Genomic DNA, 18,585 nt, shown 5'->3' with positions numbered 1-18,585 from the left:
TAAATGAGAACCTGGGGACCTCTGGTTGCAGTGTGATACAGTAACAAACTTCTTCATCGCAGATTAAATCTATAAACTGGAAGATGGGATACACTCTGGTAAATACATTATTTAAAATAAGGCAAGGCCAAGAGTTATACCTTTTCTAAATCTGAGAGTGTCTGAGTTGAAAGTGCTGTTCGAAGATGGCAGCATATAAATGACAATCCTCAACAGTGCTATGAAAGTCAGTGCCTTGGCTTGAAAAATGCTTGCGAGTTTAAGAAATTGTAAACACACCTGAAACTTCCTGAGTGAGTCAGGATATAGGCTAAGCTGCAAATGAGATCTCAAAACGTGATGGCTCAGATAAGATCAAGTTTCCTTTTCCTTATTTCATGGTCCAGGGACATATTCTGCAAGGTCATCCCAAGACCCAGGTTCCTTCCCCCTTTGCTCTGAGCATAATCTTTGATGGAAAAACTGGCCCACCCTCCCGTATCTACCATGCAGCCCCTGGGAAGGCAGATTTCCTTATGCATGCTATTATAAAACATGCCCCAGAACGTGCAGGACTCACTTCACTTGCATCGCGTGGACAGAAATGTGGACAGCTAACCAGGACTGCCTGCAGGCAACGCTGAAAATGAAGGCTTCCACTGGAAGCTTGACCCCAGTCGAAACTTGGAATATTCTGACAGACAAAAGAAGCAGAGAGTGGGTATTGGGGGCTCATCAGCTGTCCTTGGTGCATTCTCAGACGCTGCAGTGCTTTGTATATGATTACGGTCTTGCCCTTCAGAGCTTGTGGATGAATATGTTCATCTTCCTGCCACTTTTCAGACAGCCACATGATGTGCTATACTAGAGACTAAGTGAGCAGGCCCCATGTCCATCTGTAACTCTAGACCTTTGCATGGGCTGAAGCACTAGCTGGAAGGCCCCAGTCCTCATCAGCCACCCCTGGGATTCTCCCCTTTCCTCCAGGCCCAGCTGCTATTAGCAACAGGATCTTGGGCCACATGGACTGTGAACCTCATATTTTGGGAAAAATAATGGACCAGATAGAGGCTGTGAGTCAAGGCTCTAGTCCCAGGGGACTGGTTTGCTAGTCTGTGTGTGCATTCGTTCAGTAGATATATTGAGCGTACGATCTGTGTCAGGCCAGGAGCGGGGTATCCAGCAGTGAGCAAAGCAGGTGAGAATCTGTCCTGATGGACTGATCATAGAGGGAGCCCTCCATTGAAAGCAGGTAGTGAGAGCCATGGCAAGTGCTCTTCTGGAAAGATTGCATCCTGGCCGGGTGTGGTAGCTCATGCCTGTAATTCCAGCACTTTAGGAGGTGAAGGCAGGTGGATCATGAAGTCAGGAGATTGAGATCATCCTGGCTAACATAGTCAAACCCCATCTCTACTAAAAATATAAAAATTAGCCAGATGTGGTTGCATGTGCCTGTAGTCCCAGCTACTCAGGAGGTTGAGGTAGGAGAATCACTTGAACCCAGGAGGTAGAGGTTGCAATGAGCAGAGATAGTACCACTGCACTGCAGCCTGGGAGACAGAGTGAGACTCTGATCTTAAAAAAAAAAAGAAAAAACATTGCATCCTTAGAGTCTTAAATACAGGGAGCTGGTGTTTCATGTTCTCCACCCCAGCTTGCTGGAAGGTCTGGAATAGGAGGCCAGTTGGAGTCATGCCGTCCCCACACTGAAGGCCAGCTCTGGCACCAGCCCTTGCTCAGGGGGATGATGTGCCTGAGAGCTCCACCCAGGAGTGTCAGGAGCACATTCCTCAGAGCCCGCTGCCATGTGCCTGATGCCCGTAGAAGCCAGAGATAGCGCCATTGTGCCCACGTGAGTGCTCTCTCCACGGGTAGGACATTAAGCCCAGAGGAAGATGTGTGTGCCACATCTGAGTAATGAGCCATGAAATTGACATTATAAGTTTTAATTATTATTAATGCCTTGCAGGGGTGGCTGGTGTTAATTGTCCTGTAGGCATCCCAGATGGGTTTTCTCTCTTCCTTTTATTTATTTTTCTTAATGTCTTGAGCCCAAATAATGGCGGCTTAGTGACAATGTTTGAATGAAATTCTTCTAAAGGGGAGCACACTGCAGTGTGAGAAGTTCTTGCAAACACGTCTGTGGGCAAAAAGCAAACAGGCTCCGGGGCAGCTGCCCACCCTCCTGGGTGGGTGTGGAGGCTGGGACAGAGGCCTCCGGGTTGCTGCTGTGCAATCGACAGAAGTCTTTTCTCCCCCATAATAGCATCTGCCTGCCCTAGGCCCCTTCCATGCACTAATTAGTTAATCTTATAAAGGGCTTTGAAGATGAAAGACTCTGGAGGTGCCAAGTGTCACCCATCTGAGCATTTTCTGATGAGATCCAGTTTCTGGCTGCTTTTGCTCCTCCAAATAAACTGCCTCTCAGCACCTTCCTTGACTTCTTTTTTTTTTTTTTTCCTTTTTTCCCTCAGAAATGTGTCCTGCATCTTAAAAAGTTTCATGTCCCTTCTTGGTTTTGCTCTGTCTGACAGTCTGAGATGGGGATATGGGGGGGCTCTCTTGCCTTCTCCCTCTGCCTTTTCTGCCCCATACTTTTCCCCACTTCTTCTCCTCCTGGCTCTGGTACCCGCCCTGGCAAACAGGCCTCACCTGGACCCTACATGCTCTCACAGCTTGCTTGTTCCACGAGTTACGCTGTCAGGGCTAGCCTCGAGGCCAGCAGGTACGTTACCACCTATGGCGTGGTGGCCCGGGGTGCAGTCCCCAGGGCTGCCCCTGCTTCCGCCTTGCCCCTGCCCTGCCTTCTTTTTTTTTCTTAGACACAGGGTCTTGCTTTATCACCCAGGTTGGAGTACAGTGGTACAATCATTGCTCACTACAGCCTCAAACTCCCAAGCTCACTCAGTCTTCCTGCCTCTGCCTCCCGATAGCTGAGTCTACAGATACTTGCCACCATTCCTGGCTATTAAAAAAAAAATTTTTTTTTAGGGATGAGGTCTCAGTATGTTGCCGAGCTAGCCTTAAACTCCTGGCCTCAAGTGATTTTCTAGCCTTGGCCTCCCAAAGTGCTAAGATTACAGGTGGAGCCAACATGCCCAGCCCCAGATCCCTCTTTTCTAACTTTCGCCCCTGCATCCCCATCCAGGCCTAACTCAGGACTAACCTGAGTGCCTTCAAATTAACAGCATATAGAAGGGATCTACTATGCAGGGGGAATACTCCTGGGTCCTGGGGTCATCAGGGTGAACAGCACAGTCTCCTCCTGGGGGCCTTGGTGGCATAGAGGCTAAGGAATTAGGAAGTTGGCTGATGGAGGTGGCTGGTGGGTGGCTGATGGAATTAGTAGGGCACAGGTGGTGATTGGGGAGCAGTGTGGGTTCAGAGGAAGGGAGAAGGGCGGAGGAGGTAGCATGAGCTCTGCCTGCCAAGCGCTACAGGTTCCAGAAGCACAGACTTCTTGTGACTGAAGACACTGTCTGCCGTGGCTTGGCAGGTGTGCTGAGGCCAGCTTAGGGGACCTTGGCTGGTGTGCCTAGGAGCTCGGATCCCCTGAGGTCAGCAGGCAGCCACTGAAGCTCATAAGCAGCAGGTGTGTGAGCTCAGCCCTGCATTTGGGCACCCAGCCCACAATGGGCTGATGGGCCAGGAGGCCACTGAAGGAGGTTTGTACTGGGTGCAGGAGAGATGGAAGGCAAGGCAGTGGGAGTGGGAAGGTGCATGGCCCTCTGAGTGAGAGCTCAGAAGTGGAGTCAGGAGGAGGAGTGCCCAGGCCAAGGGAAAGGGCAGGCACAGGGATAACTGAAAGTCCTTGTTGATCAGCTGGGTGGGGATTCCATGGCCACAGCAAGGAACACAGGAGGTGGGGCTGGAGGGACAGATGATGGCCTTTATGAGCTTGTGGACATCCAGCAGAGCCATCAAGCTGGCATCTGGGTTCATATCAAGTTCCCTGATCAGAAGGGACATCACAGGCACAGGTTGATTTGAGAGCCACTGGCACCAAGGCAGGTCAAGCTGGGGTCTACGACAGTGAAGGGGAGGGAGGCCTACAGGCCACAGAGCTAATGCCAGTGAGGCCATAGTCCCTCTGGAGAATTCATGAAAGGCAGAATCCCCCCGCGACTCAGGAGTGTGTGCCTTGAAGAGCGCCTTTGTCCTTGGTGGTGGCCTAGAGCCCCAGGCTGCCTGGTGGGAGATGCCTCAGTCTCTCTGGCCCGACACCCCAGCTTTCCCTGCCACACTACATAAGTAGGGGCCGCAATTACACAACGTGGGTGTAAGTGGTGTCTTCAGGTGGCCTTTATGTCAACCAGTCTAGGCCTTTATGTCAACGCTGATGGTGGGGAGCCCAGCGAGGGAACACAGTGTTCCCTTCTCCCAGGGGGACTGCGGGGAGGTGTGTGTGCTCAGATAGCATGAGCCAGCCACAGAAGGGAGTGCAGCATGGAGGCAGGTGCACAGCTGGCCCTTCCCGCCCACCGTGGTTACCAATGGTAGCAAAAGTCGCCAGACAGCCACCAAGTCTGTAGCTCCTATAACGCTGCTTTTAAGCCTCACCCTTGTGATTTAGGAATGACAGGAAATGGAGTCATTCCCTGACAAAGTAAAGATTTTTTGTGTGCATCTTGTTGAGCCGTTTTTCAACTTCATAGCATGTTCTTTTCTTACCATCCCTTTAAAACCACTTTCCTTGATGGATATCCAAGTGTCTCCATGTAGCCAATAGTGAAATTACTCCCATCATGAAAATAAATGTTATATTTAACTTTTAAAGTATTCGTAGTCTAAGTTCTATTAGAACAAGGAAGCTTACTCTGTCTTTTTGTAAATTTAACCAGACAGGCTGGGCCAGGGTTTCTTAACTTGGTGATGCTCTGGGCCGAGTCATTCTTCGTGACAGGGACTGTCTAGGCATTGCAGGGTGTTTGGCAGTGTCCCTGGCCTTTACTTGTTAGATGTCGGTAGCACCCCACCTTCCGGTTGTGATAGCCAAAAAATATCTTAAGGCAAAATTGTCCCAAATTGAGATTCCCTGGCTGGGGGCTGAGTGGCCTCTGTGTGGCAGTGGAATTATTCTGATGGCCTGCAGCCAACTGCCCCTTCCAATTTTTTCTGATCACAGTGCTTGTCTTGCAAATTACCCCTTGCCTCCGCTCTCTAAAATTGGGGCTCATTACACTCTATTGTACTTGCACTACAAAGCTATCCAGAATGAGTATTATTGGAAGCAAACGGATTTTTTTTCTCTTCGAGTTCTGCAATGAAAAATCCTCTGGTGTTACTGTTTAATTGGTTAGTGGTGGCTGTTTGTCAATTTGCCAGCAGGCTCTCTCTTAACTGCTGTCTTTGACGTTGCTGAAACATAAATGTAGAATGATTGAGTTGCCAACATGCTATTAAGTCCTCTACAAAGAGTTTTTCGATGTACTCCTGCTTCAGGCTTTTGTGTTTCTATTGATTGATTCGAATACTGAAGAACTCCTTGGCGTCCGCAGCCCTGGTGAGAAAATGCGGCTTCTGGTAGGAAAATCGTTGGGTATTGATACCAGGACAATGCGAGGCTTTCCTTTGGTTTTCCTCCGGCACAGGATTGACCTCTGGCAAAGCTCCCACAGTTGAGTGGGTACTGGCCACCCATAAAGAAAAGGGAGAGAGGCCAGTGTGGCCAGATGGTTTTGATGAGACAGGGCCAGTTAGGGAAGCCCAGGAAGTGGACGAAGACATCACATCAAGTTTTGGAACTCTTTAATAGGCTTCTTATTGCTGACAAGGAGAAGAAGCCTAGAATCTTGTTTGGGTTTCAGAGCTAGTCACAATTTGATACTGAGGATGGCAGAACAGGTGCAGACAGGTTGGTTAACCTCTGATGGATACTAGAACATCGCTAATGTTAGAAGGATACTGTCTTATGCCCTTGAAATTGTACTTCTGCAACAGACCGCTACATGTACATGTAGCAGAAAGCTGTGTGTCGTGGTCGGGGGTCTGTGATGGCTGGGGACTGCTTGTTAGAACCCCTGGTGCCTGGGCACAGCCTCTGTTGTCCACACAGGCTGTCTCTCATGGTCCTCATGTGTGCATGCCACTGGCCCTGAGTCTGCTGAGTGGGACACTTAACAAGGAATGCCATGCACACCTGCTGTTCAGCTTCAACCCCTGGAGCATGCACCGAGTTGCTGTGACTAGTCAGTAGATGAGGAAAAAAAAAAAATGTTGGATACTTGCTAGAAATCTGGCAGCTTCTTAGACTAAAATCCCTGAGAAATAGGAACCAATGGAATATGATTTTGCACAGAGTATTGGGTAAGAAATTTTTAGCCCAGACCCCCTGGGTTCATATTTCACCTACTGCTCCTAGGTGTAGGCGTTGGGAAAGTCGCCTTCTTTCTCTGTGCCTCAGTGTCTCCATCTGTAAATGAAGATAAGCTAGCACCTACTTCAGAGTCCATTTTGCACAGATTGAGGTGGTCTGTGTGGAAGGCCCCGGACAGTGTCCTGTTTAGGAGGAATGGCTATGATGGGGACCCTCTTGTCTTGGTGGGGCCTCAGAATGTCCGTGTTTCTGTGACAGGCTGTTTCATTACAATATTTTCCACCCTCGGGGCACTCTGTATGCACCCTCAGGACACAGAAAGCCCCTGGGAAGCCCTGGGCTGCCCCCCAGATCCACCTGGGGCATTGGGAAGGGGTATTCTCGGTGATCATGTGCTGTTTCTTGCTTGCAGAATCCCTGCCTGCTTCCCTATGGCAAGGCCCTGTACAGCTATGAGGGCAAGGAACCTGGAGACCTCAAGTTCAACAAGGGGGACATCATTGTCTTGCGGCGCAAGGTGGATGAGCATTGGTACCATGGTGAGCTGCATGGCACACAGGGCTTCCTCCCAGCCAGCTACATCCAGTGTGTCCAGCCCTTGCCACATGCCCCGCCCCAGGGAAAAGCACTTTATGACTTTGAGATGAAAGATAAAGACCAAGACAAGGACTGTCTGACCTTCACCAAGGTAAGTTGAGCCCCAGGGTGGGTCCCACCAGCTCATGCAGCCTCTGTGCCACCCAGGGATCTTCCCAGCCATAGACCTGCAGCCAGCCAGTGTCTTTCCTCAGAGTCTGAATCCTGGCTCCTCTCAGAACCCTAGACAAATGACCCAGCCTCCCTCCCTATGCCTTCAAGAATGGGATGGTGGTTTTTTTGGTTGAAGGCAATGGAAGGCACCAGCCTGACGCACAGCTCCATCCCACAGCTACATAGGAGCATGAGATAATACGAGCCTCCATCAGCACCAGAACGCTAAGTTAACCCAAGTCATGATTCTAAACACTGACTTAGGTGCAGCAGAATGGTGCTTTTCCAGGACTCCTGGGGTCCTGTAAGAGGAGTTCATCAGGGGAAACTGCTACAGAGACCCTGGTCAGCTCACAGGGAGGTGATAGCTGGGGCCTCACATCCGTGCATGGAATCCCATGTTCCGTATTTCGCAACCCTGTCCTCTAGGGCACCTGAGGCAGAGCGGACCAGGTGCACAGAAAGCCCCATGAGCAAACACCTGGGAGCAAACGAAATAGCACTGACAGGTGAAATTAAGCAGGAGGGCTGGGTGAAGTACAGAAGCGACTGGTTCTGGCTGTCCTGGCAGTTCCTGTTGAATAATTTTCTGCACCAAGTGCTCAGCCAACAAACTCACACTTGGTCTTTACAGCTGTCCCAGGTTCCAGGGGAAATAGTTGGAACCTTGTTTTCTCCATGTGTGAACCAAAGCTCTGAGAGGCTTTGTAACTTATCCAGGCTGGTTCCTGGGTCCTTCCTCCCTCCCCTACCTCTTCCTTTCCATCTTTATCTCCTGTCTCCTGTGTCTTCTCCATCCCTTGCCCCTCCTACACCTGCTCCCCACCACACCCAGATGTAAATAACAGAGCCGGAATCCTAATGCAGATCTCTGATGTTAACACTCACATTCTTCTACCTCCCTGTACAGGGAGTTCTTCCCTTATGTTGGCCTTATGGTATTTTAGATGCCAAGAAGTCATTGTTTGCTCTCTCCTCACTCACTCTGTCTTTCCCGTGTCTCTCTATGTCAGTGTTTCTCTCCCTCTCCCTCTCCCTCTCCCTCTCCCTCTCCCTCTCCCTCTCCCTCTCCCTCTCCCTCTCCCTCACACACACACACACACACACACACACACACACACACACAGTTGTAGAACTAGAATTCTAACTCAGATCTCTGCCTCTAAATCCCATGTCCGTCCTGCTTCTGAGAGGCCACTGCTGCCCCCGCTGTCTGCCAGGTGCAGAGCTCGGTGGTGGCACTATGCTCTCTGGAGGGTGGCAGGAGAACCAAGCACACCATTTTTGAGCAAAAGTGGCATGTCCTGTGCACGGCTGCTATTTATGTCTTGTTCTATTGTTCAGCCTGACAGTGAATAATCTATTTTTCATTCAGGGATTCAACTCCTTCTCCCTTCCTTTTATCAAGGTGTTCTGATGCTAATTCCTATTGTCATCTGGCTGCACAGCTTCCCAGGAAGCTGCACTGGGGCCTCCCTCCCTCCCTGCTCAGTTGGAGGGTGAGAGTAGCAGCTTCCTGGGGCTGTTTGTCAGACACACAGAACCCCACCTTGTTTCTCTGCTCAGTGGATCGTCCCCTCCGCCCTGCCCAAGAGAAGACCTGGGGTCACTGGTGCCCCAGGTGGTCACTCATGACCAAGAGCAGGGACCTCTGAACTAACTCTCAGGGTCTGGTCGGGGGGCCTTGCTAAGGAGATAGATCCCATAATGGCTCCAGGCCCCTCCAGGCTTGGCAGACTCCATCTGCAGAGCATTTCCTGCCATCACCATATAACCTGCTGCATTCCATGGGCCTCTGCCCAGGATGTGCAGTGAAGGCTAGAGCCCACTGGACAAGAGGACAAAGGGCACCTGCCTATTTATTGCCAGAAACATGCTGGGCCCTGACTCTGCATCAGGTACTATGCTGTGTCCATGGACGCAGTCAGGCCTGCTGCCTATCTGGAGCCCAGAGTCAGGTGTGGGAGACAGGCCAGTGGAGAAGTGTGCAGAAGACAGGCCAGAGGCTTATGAGCTGCATCAGATCACCTGGGGCAGACTGGGCATTTAATGAAGGTTCCCGAGTAGTCGGTGATGGAATTCCATGTTCCATGTTTAACAGGAAACAGTGAAATTAGAGCCATCAGGCTTAGACTTATTCTGTGGTTGCCGTGTGGGGTGGGGTAGCCGAGCAGGGATCTGTTTGTTCCTGAGTGGGCAGTGTCACCATCAAGGTGGGCATGGTTGCCCAGGCTCTCTGGAAGGTGATCTCCGGGTTGAATTGAGGGCAGAGGCGCCAGCCGAGGGAGGCCCAGCATGCCATTTCAGAATCTGTGACGGCTCCCATAGGAGGCCAGGGGGAAGTGTCATATCACAGATTCTTTGTTCAAGGACTTTCTTTACTTGAATCCTGTGAGTTAATGTGGAGAATTAGAGTCCCCTGGGTGTGATCCCTAGAGGGACTTGTGCTGTGACACTACCTTCTTGCCATGCCCGTGTGCCCACTTTCACCCTGTGACCCCCACGGATGAGGCCGGGCAGGGAACAGCTACCTCTGCTACCTGTCCTGTTGCATCTCTCACTCCACAGTGTCTGAAAATAAAGGCCCCAAGAGACATGGGCAACTCCATGTGACTCTCTGCTTAGTTCCTGTTTTCTTCCCTGGTGGGTCTGACCCACCCCACTTCCCCTGTGCCTGGCATGCAGCCGAGACACACACACTGGCTCTGACAACCTCCATGTGAATCAGACCTCCAGGAACCAAATAGTTCCTGTGCTGCAGCAGAGGTGCCGGTTCATGGTCTCCCCCTGGGGAACGTTTTTATTCTTTGAATATGTTCCATCCCAGAGACAGCGAGGAAAGAAGGGTCTCTGAAAGCTATTGTAACCCCCCTTTACACGGCATCACTGTGGCAGACTATTGGAGCTTAAAGCTGGTGGATCAAAGCAAGATTTTTATCTTTTGAATAGTCCTGTTAAAGCGGAATTAATTAAAGTCCTTATAAAATCTAGTCTTTGCTTTATTTCAGAAGAAAATGAATAATCAGTTTTTGTAAAGCAACTTGAAGAAAAATGATTTTTTTTTTTTTTTTTTTGAGACAGAGTCTCACTCTGTTGCCAGGCTGGAGTGCAGTGGTGCAATCTCGGCTCACTGCAACCTCTGCCTTCTGGGTTCAAGCGATTCTCCTGCTTCAGCCTCCTGAGCAGGTAGGACTACAGACACCTACCACCATGACCCACTAATTTTTGTATTTTTGGTAGAGATAGAATTTCACCATGTTGGCCAGGGTGGTCTCTGTCTCCTGACCTCATGATCTGCCCACCTCAGCCTCCCAAAGTGCTGGGATTATGGGCGTGAGCCATTGCACACAGCCAGAAAAATGATATTTTATTACTTCTTATTAGTCCCACTCCAGAAAACTTAGCATTTGCAAATAAAAAGACAATAGGCAAGAAGAACTGGGGGCCGGACTCTGCCAGCTGGTTTCTGAGGAGCCTCCATATGTGCTGGGCCAGTCACCTGGGAGAGGCTGGCCTTGGTGGGGCCTTGCAGTGAGGGCCCCACACCAACTGTGTGACTTAGGGTGACACATAACCTTGCTGTGCCAGGAGCACTTCATCTTCCCAGTCAGAATGCCAGTGTGCACTCTGGGAGCTGCCGAGGACCACGCTATATAAATAAATTGCTGAGCCTAGGGCTTGGAGCACAGGAGGGGAATGTGAACTACTCCATTCTTTGAGCCACTCACTCTATAATTATCTTACTTAGTTCACCTACAAGATTTGGCAAGGGTTTACCGAGCCTCTATTCTGTAACTTTCAGTTCATGAGAACGTGGTCATCTCATTACCTGGCAGCTGCATTTGCTGTGCAGGGCCTGATCTGCCCTTGATGAGTTCCAGCTGGGATGCTCAGGAATCCTCAAAGGCCACAGGGTTTTCTCAGAGAGTGTCCACCAATCATGGAATCACTTTTGCACCTGACTGCAGTGGGGCCCCCAGACTTGCCACGTCAACCCTAATCCCCACCAGGGGTGCCACTTGAAGGAGCCACAGGGCTTGATGGCTGCAACCACTGCACTGTCCTAACCCTCATCCCACCCCCACCCACCCCCAATTTGTCCTGATCTAGTCAGACTGTAAGACCCTTTGTGTGACCTTCTTATGCTCCTGAATGTTTAATCATTTCTCAAAAGCATGGGAGTTCTTACCTTTGTGACTTAACCCAGCATTAATTCCAAACTCTGCTCTTCTAATCCCAGAGACAGACACAGATGGATAAAAATCAAACTTAGAGTTTAGACTCTAGCATGAGGTAGACACAGATTCAAGTCATGGCACTTTCTTTAATAATGTATGGCAACTCTGGAGCATTTACTTAGTCTTTGAGTTGCTTTTTTAAACTATAAATGGAGTTGATATTAGGATTACATGAGCAAAGGCATTTTAAAACCCAAGCTCAAAATAGGCATTCCAATAAATATTTGCTGTCTGTCCTCTCCTTTCTTCCTGTCTCAGGAAAAGTTGCTCTTCCCTCTATATCACTTTTTATGTTAGCCCAGAGTACTCACAGGAAAGTAAGCCTCCCTCCTAAAGCCGGACTGGAGAATGCGAACTTGCAGGATTGGTCTGCTATGTTTTTACTGGTGGCTAGATCTCAGAGAGGATTGCCTCAGGGTAGCAGTGCTCAGCCCCTTGTGTTGAGGCCAAGGTCCCCTTACCAGTAGAGCCAGCCAATGGGCAAGCTTCTAAATGTGCAGTGTCATCTCTGCTTCTTCCTGACTGAGAATTGAGTTTGCTTTGGGGGCTCAGAAGATGAGGAAACTTTAGCTTTACCTCTCTCCGTATCATATACATGAACCAATGTGAGATAAGCTCATGCAGATCTAGGGGGTCCACGTCATCATTCTCTCCCTTCCTGGGCACCCCGATTGGGCTACTTTACCATGAAGTTATCCAAGAAACTCAGGGAGCTAGTTTTTCTTTTTGGCTCCTTGCTTCATGGATTTCTCCTCCCAGGCTCAGCACACCTGCAGCCACCTCTGTACAGAACGGGGCCTACCATGAAGGAGGCTCACCTCGCAGGGCACAGGGCAGAGGGGAGCAGAGCAGCCTGGCAGCCATTGTAGACCACCCTTGCCCAGACCCTTCTGACAGCAAAGGGGGATTGGAGAAACGGCACAGATAACAGTTTTGATTTGCTGGCAAAGCTTGAGCTGCTTCTGAAGCTTTACCAGAAATGATCAGAACCTACACCAAATGTGAACTCCTCTCCCTACAGACATGCCTGGCTCCTGGGAACCATCCTGGCTCTGGTCACTGCAGGTGCCCCACCTGCTCTCCACTGGGTGCCTGCCCCACCTCTCAAACCTGTGCCACATGGAGCCTCTGCTCAGAGCCCTCAATGGTCAAAGTCAGTGCTGCCCATGAGACCCCACCTGACCCAGTCCTTGCTCCCTCAAGGGTTTGATCCACTGCCGGCCGCCCACTCATTCCCTGCACAGCTGCACCAACCTCCTGGTGGCTTCTCCCTGCAGCCGAACCCATAGCCTCCCTGTGCCTATGTAACTGCCTCCCCCATTTGCGGTACCCCCACCCATTTAAAGCTCAGTCCTCATCCTCAGCAAATCTCTGCTGGAGGTGGGGGCTACCCTCTCCCCCCGTGGGAGGGAGCACTCCACAACCAGCCTCCCTCTCCATACCCCTTTTCCTGAGAAGTAGGTGTTCACAGTCATGTGACACCATCTGCCTGAGGGTGGGTTGAGACCCCTCCACTGCCTGATCCCAACACAGGGCGGTAGGGGGCACCTGCAGAGACGTGGAGGGAAACAATGGTTGAGCGGGTGCCCTGTGTCGCCTGGCCAGGGCTGGCAGGCCTGCTGGAGGGAGTGCCCCTGTCTCCTCACCCAGGCTCGTTGGTCCATTCCTTCACTCTTCAGATGTTTATCAACTTTGGACTGTGTACCCAATGCCAGAGACAGTGAGGAGGGCACTGCCCTTAGGCACTCAAAACCCACAGATGTGGGGAAAAGACGAGAGAGTCTCTCCTGCCTGTGTGTGCATGCATGTGTCCGTGTGCAGTGGGGGCTGCCGGCAGTGAGAGGGTGTGACCTCTGACCTCTCCTCTTTTACCTGTGGCCATAGATTCCCCTCAGCCCTGAGACTCCCTAAGGGGTCTGCCTCTGCCTCCCTCTGGAGTTCAGATATGTGATACAATGGGAACACCAGGGGAAGCCCCCGGGTGCTCTGGAAAGTCAGAGCCCCCTGAAGCCTCAGCAACAGCAGGACAAGGATTCAGGGCCAGCCTGTTAGGTGTGGGGCTGATAGCAGCTAACAGTTAAATAGGAACCTCACCATAGATAGCAGTCAGCTGTCAGAGGCACAGTTTTGGGTCCTTTCTGCACCAAAAGGCTGAGGGAGTTTCCAAGCTTTTCCTTTTTTAATTTTCCCTTTTCCCTGAGACACGGAGTGGGTTGGGCCCTCTGTGTGTGGCTGGCCTGCATGCTGCCAATGGACACTGCCTGTATCAGGCTGGGTCACTGCTGTGGAATGGCCTTGTGGAGCAGGCAGCCCATGCCCCCGCAGGCCCAGAGGCTGAGGGGGACCCGGCAGGGCCAGGGGCTTTCTCTGGGCTCCAGCTTGTTATTGCTTCTAGGAAATCACTCGACTACAGAGGAGCCGGGAGAAGTAGGGGCGTTCAGGTGACCTCCAAGAGAGCAGGGCTGTGGGCCACTCATGGCCATGCAGGGACTGCTTCTGGCATTTTATGTGTGATTTTTCCACATGGCTTGCTTAGGAGAGGGAAATCTTAGGCGCTGGATGTGGATTTATCCAGAGCTGCTGAAGGAACTCTCCAAGGTTTTCATTGACTGTGCCATTTCATGCTGAGCTCCCAAATGCCTGATGTGTGAGCTGCAACATTTGCCAAGATGTGCCTTTAAACTGATGTCAAAGGGCAGTGTGCTCCGCCAGCCACCTCCAGTGGCATCTCGAGGGACAGGGAGGGCAAGCGTCGGTGCCCTGCCTGCGGCCTCTGTTCTTCACAGAGGCCCATCTGTGTCTGCAGCTTTCCTTCTCCCCAGGTGGAAGTGAACACACAGACTTTGGAAGAGGCAGGTAAATTAGTTTAAAACGCAGTTTAAAGACCCTTTGTAGATGATAGGTGCTACCGTGTCACCTGAATCCTTTGCAAATGTATTATCCACCAAGCCTTAGGAAGAAAGGTGATGTAGTTTTTTTAATAACCACTTTATGTTTATAGCTCAGACTTAACAATCATTTAGGACCATGCTGAGACCACCTGAATACAAAGGAGAGCCACTACCATATGGCAACGGCATTTGGTGTATTTTCAAACTTGGAAATACCAGGGAATAGGGAAAACAGCATATGGAAGTCTACACGCTCACAGTGAGTAATGAACACTTGACATGAAACCTATAAATGAAACTGAGCTTTGTATCTGAAAGAGAAATGATGTCAGGGAAACAAGCTCATTCATAAAATTCTTGAATGCTGCTATATTGTTTGCCTCATCTGACTCTTGGTGATGCCTGTGGTTTCTGCTTTGCTTTCGTTTCTCATCTATATCAGGCAAGGGTTGGTGACCAAATCCTGCTTGCCACCTGTTTTTGTAAATAAAGCTTTATTGGTACACAGCCATAATTCACGTATGTGCTGTCATGCTATAGTGGGGGGTTGAGTAATTGACCTATAAATTCTGAAATAGTTACTATCCGGCTCTTTCTAGAAAATGTTCCTGACCTGTGACATAAAGCACAGCACTATCAGGGCCAGGGGTACTTCAGCGTGGCTTTCCTCTTCCACCATTGGGAGTCTCCAGCATTGAGTGTACATCTGTTAGGAGGAAGTTAGTGGAGAGCCTGGGGACGCCCTCCTCTGTGAAGCAGCGACTTAACATTCAGGTCCAGCCCATGCAGATCAGTCTTGCCATCTTCATATACAAAGCCCATTTGGTGTTTTGAGGAGGGGTATTTCTCCTTGTACTAACGAGTATGCAAAGTAGGTATTTCCTTCTTTTTTGTCCTGAAAGCAATGTCTCCGGGTTTTTGTAACATGACGACAAATCAGAGACCTGTTATAATCTAGCCACAAAAAGTTGCCATTGTTTCCCTGGTCCTGCATTGGGGGTGGAGAACCATTATTGTTTCCAGAACATACCAGATTTGTGCTAGTAGCCCTAACATGCTACAGTGAATGTTTTCATTGCCCAGCATGCAAACATTCCTCTTTGGGGATTGTAATTATTGTGGGAGTTTGGGTTAGAAGCAGAGCTGGGGACTCTTCCTTGACATTCTTAGAGTTAATTATGGATTTTTAGGTGTAGTGAGTGGCTGACTCCCTGTACCCCAGTATGCTCCCAGCCCAGCCTCTACACCAAAATGACTGCCAACTAAATAGGAGCATTCTGGTCCCACCACCCTCCTGAGGTCCCAGAAAGCCACAGAAACCAGAAATTACCCCATTGATATTTGAGCCAGAACAGACACCTGCCACCAGGTGCCCCCACACTGCAGCTAGGTCTGTGTTGGATTTGCCACTCTAGCCAGATGGAGCTGTGGCAGGGTCCACTGCTCATTCACTAATCTCACAGTAGCACAACACTCAACATGCTTGTTTTAGACCCCACATGTTGCAGCATGGTGGGGTTTTCATGAGCTTTCACAGTTCCAGATGCTGACCTTCTCTTTACCAGCAGGTCCCCTCCTCCTCCTTGGGAGAGGATAGTTTCTTCCTTAGCCAAAGACCCTTCCCGGGGCTTGACACTTAGGAGATGCTCGAATATACTGGTGGCGTGATGAGGAGCAACTTGACCCTGCTGAACACTAGCAGTGCTGGCCAACTCCTGGCCTGTGAGATGCACCCATCTTTGGACAGCCCTGCCTCACGTGGAGCCTGCCCACGTCACAGTACTATGCTGATCTTGGTGCAGATCCCACCCTCCTGGGTGACTGAAAATAAGCCTGGTTCTTCAGCATGGTCATGATGCCAGAGTTTAAAGACAGTGATTATGGCCCCCACAGTGCTCTCATTTCCCAGCTGAGCCAACCCACCTCCTTCCCTGGCTTGCCATGACTTGGTTCCGACTATTCCCGCGATGGTCCGCTTCTGCAGCACAGATGTCCTGTAGAGACATGCTAGCACTGAATGCAACATTCAAGGTGTGCTGCTGCTTGTCCATACCAGATAGACTGTTGCCTTTTAAAAAAAATCTTTTTTATTATGTTATATATGATATATATTTAATAATTATATAATATACCAGAAAGTTCACTAATCATAATTATGCATCTTGATGATTATCACAAACAGAATATGTTACTACCCAGTGATGACATGATGCACACTGGGGCTCCTGTGCCTCTGACGGTTACCAGCCTGCCCTCCCTGCATGTCTACTAACACTACAGATGAGTTGTGTTTGCTTGTGAACTTCAGATCAAGGGATCATGCAGGATTTATTTTTGTGTCCAGCTTTGTTTTCTCTCAGTTTTATATTTGTGAGCTACACCTATGTTGTTATAGGGCACTGTAGTTTGCTCAGTTTCATTGGTCTATGTGCTATTTTAGGATTTTAAAAAATAGACTTTGTATTTTTTAGAGCAGTTTTAGGTTCACAGCAAAATTGAGGAGAAGATAGAGAGATTTCCCATAAACTCCTGCCCCCACATGCACAGCCTCCCCATTATCAACATGTGGGGTGCACTTGTTACAATCAATGAGCCTATACTGACACATCATTATCACTCTAAACCCATAGTCACTCTTGATGCAGAGTCTACTGATTTGGACAAATGCACAATGTCATGTATCTGCCATTAAAGAACCCTACAAAGTAATTTCACTGCCCTGAAAATCCTCTGATCTGCCTATTCATCCCTCTCTCCCCCACCACTCCTGGCAGCCACTAACCTTTGTACTGTCTTCATAGATTTTCTTTCCCAGAATGTCATACAGTTGAAATCATACATAATGGTTTCCTTTACTTAGCAATTTGTAGTTTTGTAGGTTTGTAGTTCTCCTTGAAGAGGTCCCTTACGTTCCTTGTGAGTTGTATTCCTAGGCATTTTATTCTTTTTGTAGCAATTGTGAATGGCAGTTCGTTCTTGATTTGGCTTTCTTTAAGTCTGTTATTGGTGTAGACGAATGCTTGTGATTTTTGCACATTGATTTTATATCCTGAGACTTTGCTGAAGTTGCTTATCAGTTTCAGGAGTTTTGGGGCTGAGGCGATGGGGTCTTCTAGGTATACTATCATGTCGTCTGCAAATAAAGGCAATTTGGCTTCCACCTTTCCTATTTGAATACCCTTTATTTCTTTTTCTTGCCTGATTGCTATGGCTAGAACTTCCAGTACTATATTGAATAGGAGTGGTGAAAGAGGGCATCCTTGTCTAGTGCCAGATTTCAAAGGGAATGCTTCCAGTTTTTACCCATTCAGTATGATATTGGCTGTTGGTTTGTCATAAATAGCTTTTATTATTTTGAAATACGTTCCATCGATACCGAGTTTATTGAGGGTTTTTAGCATAAAGGGCTGTTGAATTTTGTCAAATGCCTTCTCTGCGTCAATTGAGATAATCATGTGGTTTTTGTTTTTGGTTCTGTTTATGTGGTGAATTATGTTTATAGACTTGAGTATGTTGAACCAACCTTGCATCCCTGGGATGAATCCTACTTGATCATGATGGATAAGTTTTTTGATGTGCTGTTGAAATCGGCTTGCCAGTATTTTATTGAAGATTTTTGCATCTATGTTCATCATGGATATTGGCCTGAAGTTTTCTTTTCTTGTTGGGTCTCTGCCAGGTTTTGGTAACAGGATGATATTGGTCTCATAAAATGATTTGGGAAGGATTCCCTCTTTTTGGATTATTTGGAATAGTTTCAGAAGGAATGGTACCAGCTCCTCTTTGTGTGTCTGGTAGAATTCGGCTGTGAACCCATCTGGACCTGGGCTTTTTTTGTGTGGTAGGCTCTTAATTGCTGCCTCGACTTCAGACCTTGTTATTGGTCTGTTCATAGTGGTTTCTATTCCTTTTCATAATGGTTTCCTTTACTTAGCAATTTGCATTTAAGATACTTCCATGTCTTTTTATAGCTTAATAGCTCATTTCCCTTTTTATCATTGAGTAATATGTCATTATCTGGATATACCACAGTTTGTTTATTCATTCACCTACTAAATGACATCTTGGTTACTTCCATGTTTGGGTAATTACAAATATAGTCACTCTAAACATCTGTATGCAGGTTTTTGTGTGGATACAATATTTTCAGCTCCTTTGGATAAATACCAAGGAGTGTGATTACTGGTTTGCATGGTAAAAGCATGCCTACTTTTGTGAGAAACTTGCAAACTGTGTTCCAAAGTGGCTGTGCCAATTTGCGTTTCTGTGAGGTGTGATTGAGCATTCCTGTTGCTCCACATCCTCATCAGCAATTGATTAGAATTGCTAACTGATTAGAATTGCTAACTCTGTGTAGTGATATCACATTGTTGTTTTAATTTGCATTTCCCTGATGACAAATCCTGTGAGC

At 48.7% G+C, this 18,585-nt stretch overlaps 2 protein-coding genes across 3 annotated transcripts in view; one reads left to right on the top strand and one right to left on the bottom strand.

Moving 5' to 3' along the window:
- SH3RF3 (SH3 domain containing ring finger 3) overlaps positions 1-18,585 on the top strand; it is a 365,288-nt gene that overhangs the window by 204,111 nt on the left and 142,592 nt on the right. For both annotated transcript variants that reach the window (XM_054244686.2, XM_008980250.6), the window contains exon 2: positions 6,708-6,983. In XM_054244686.2, the coding sequence (XP_054100661.1) occupies positions 6,708-6,983 (276 nt within the window). The remainder of the gene's footprint in view (positions 1-6,707; positions 6,984-18,585) is intronic.
- On the bottom strand, positions 3,269-3,948 carry LOC108588175 (uncharacterized). Its single transcript, XM_035271861.1, is given in 2 exon segments — positions 3,269-3,663; positions 3,666-3,948. Coding segments are annotated over 2 exon segments (678 nt in total).

This window comes from Callithrix jacchus, chromosome 14 (assembly GCF_049354715.1).
Source record: "Callithrix jacchus isolate 240 chromosome 14, calJac240_pri, whole genome shotgun sequence".
NCBI lineage: Eukaryota > Metazoa > Chordata > Mammalia > Primates > Cebidae > Callithrix > Callithrix jacchus.
The sequence above is the reverse complement of the archived record's forward strand: the minus strand, read 5'-3'. Positions and strand labels throughout refer to the sequence as shown.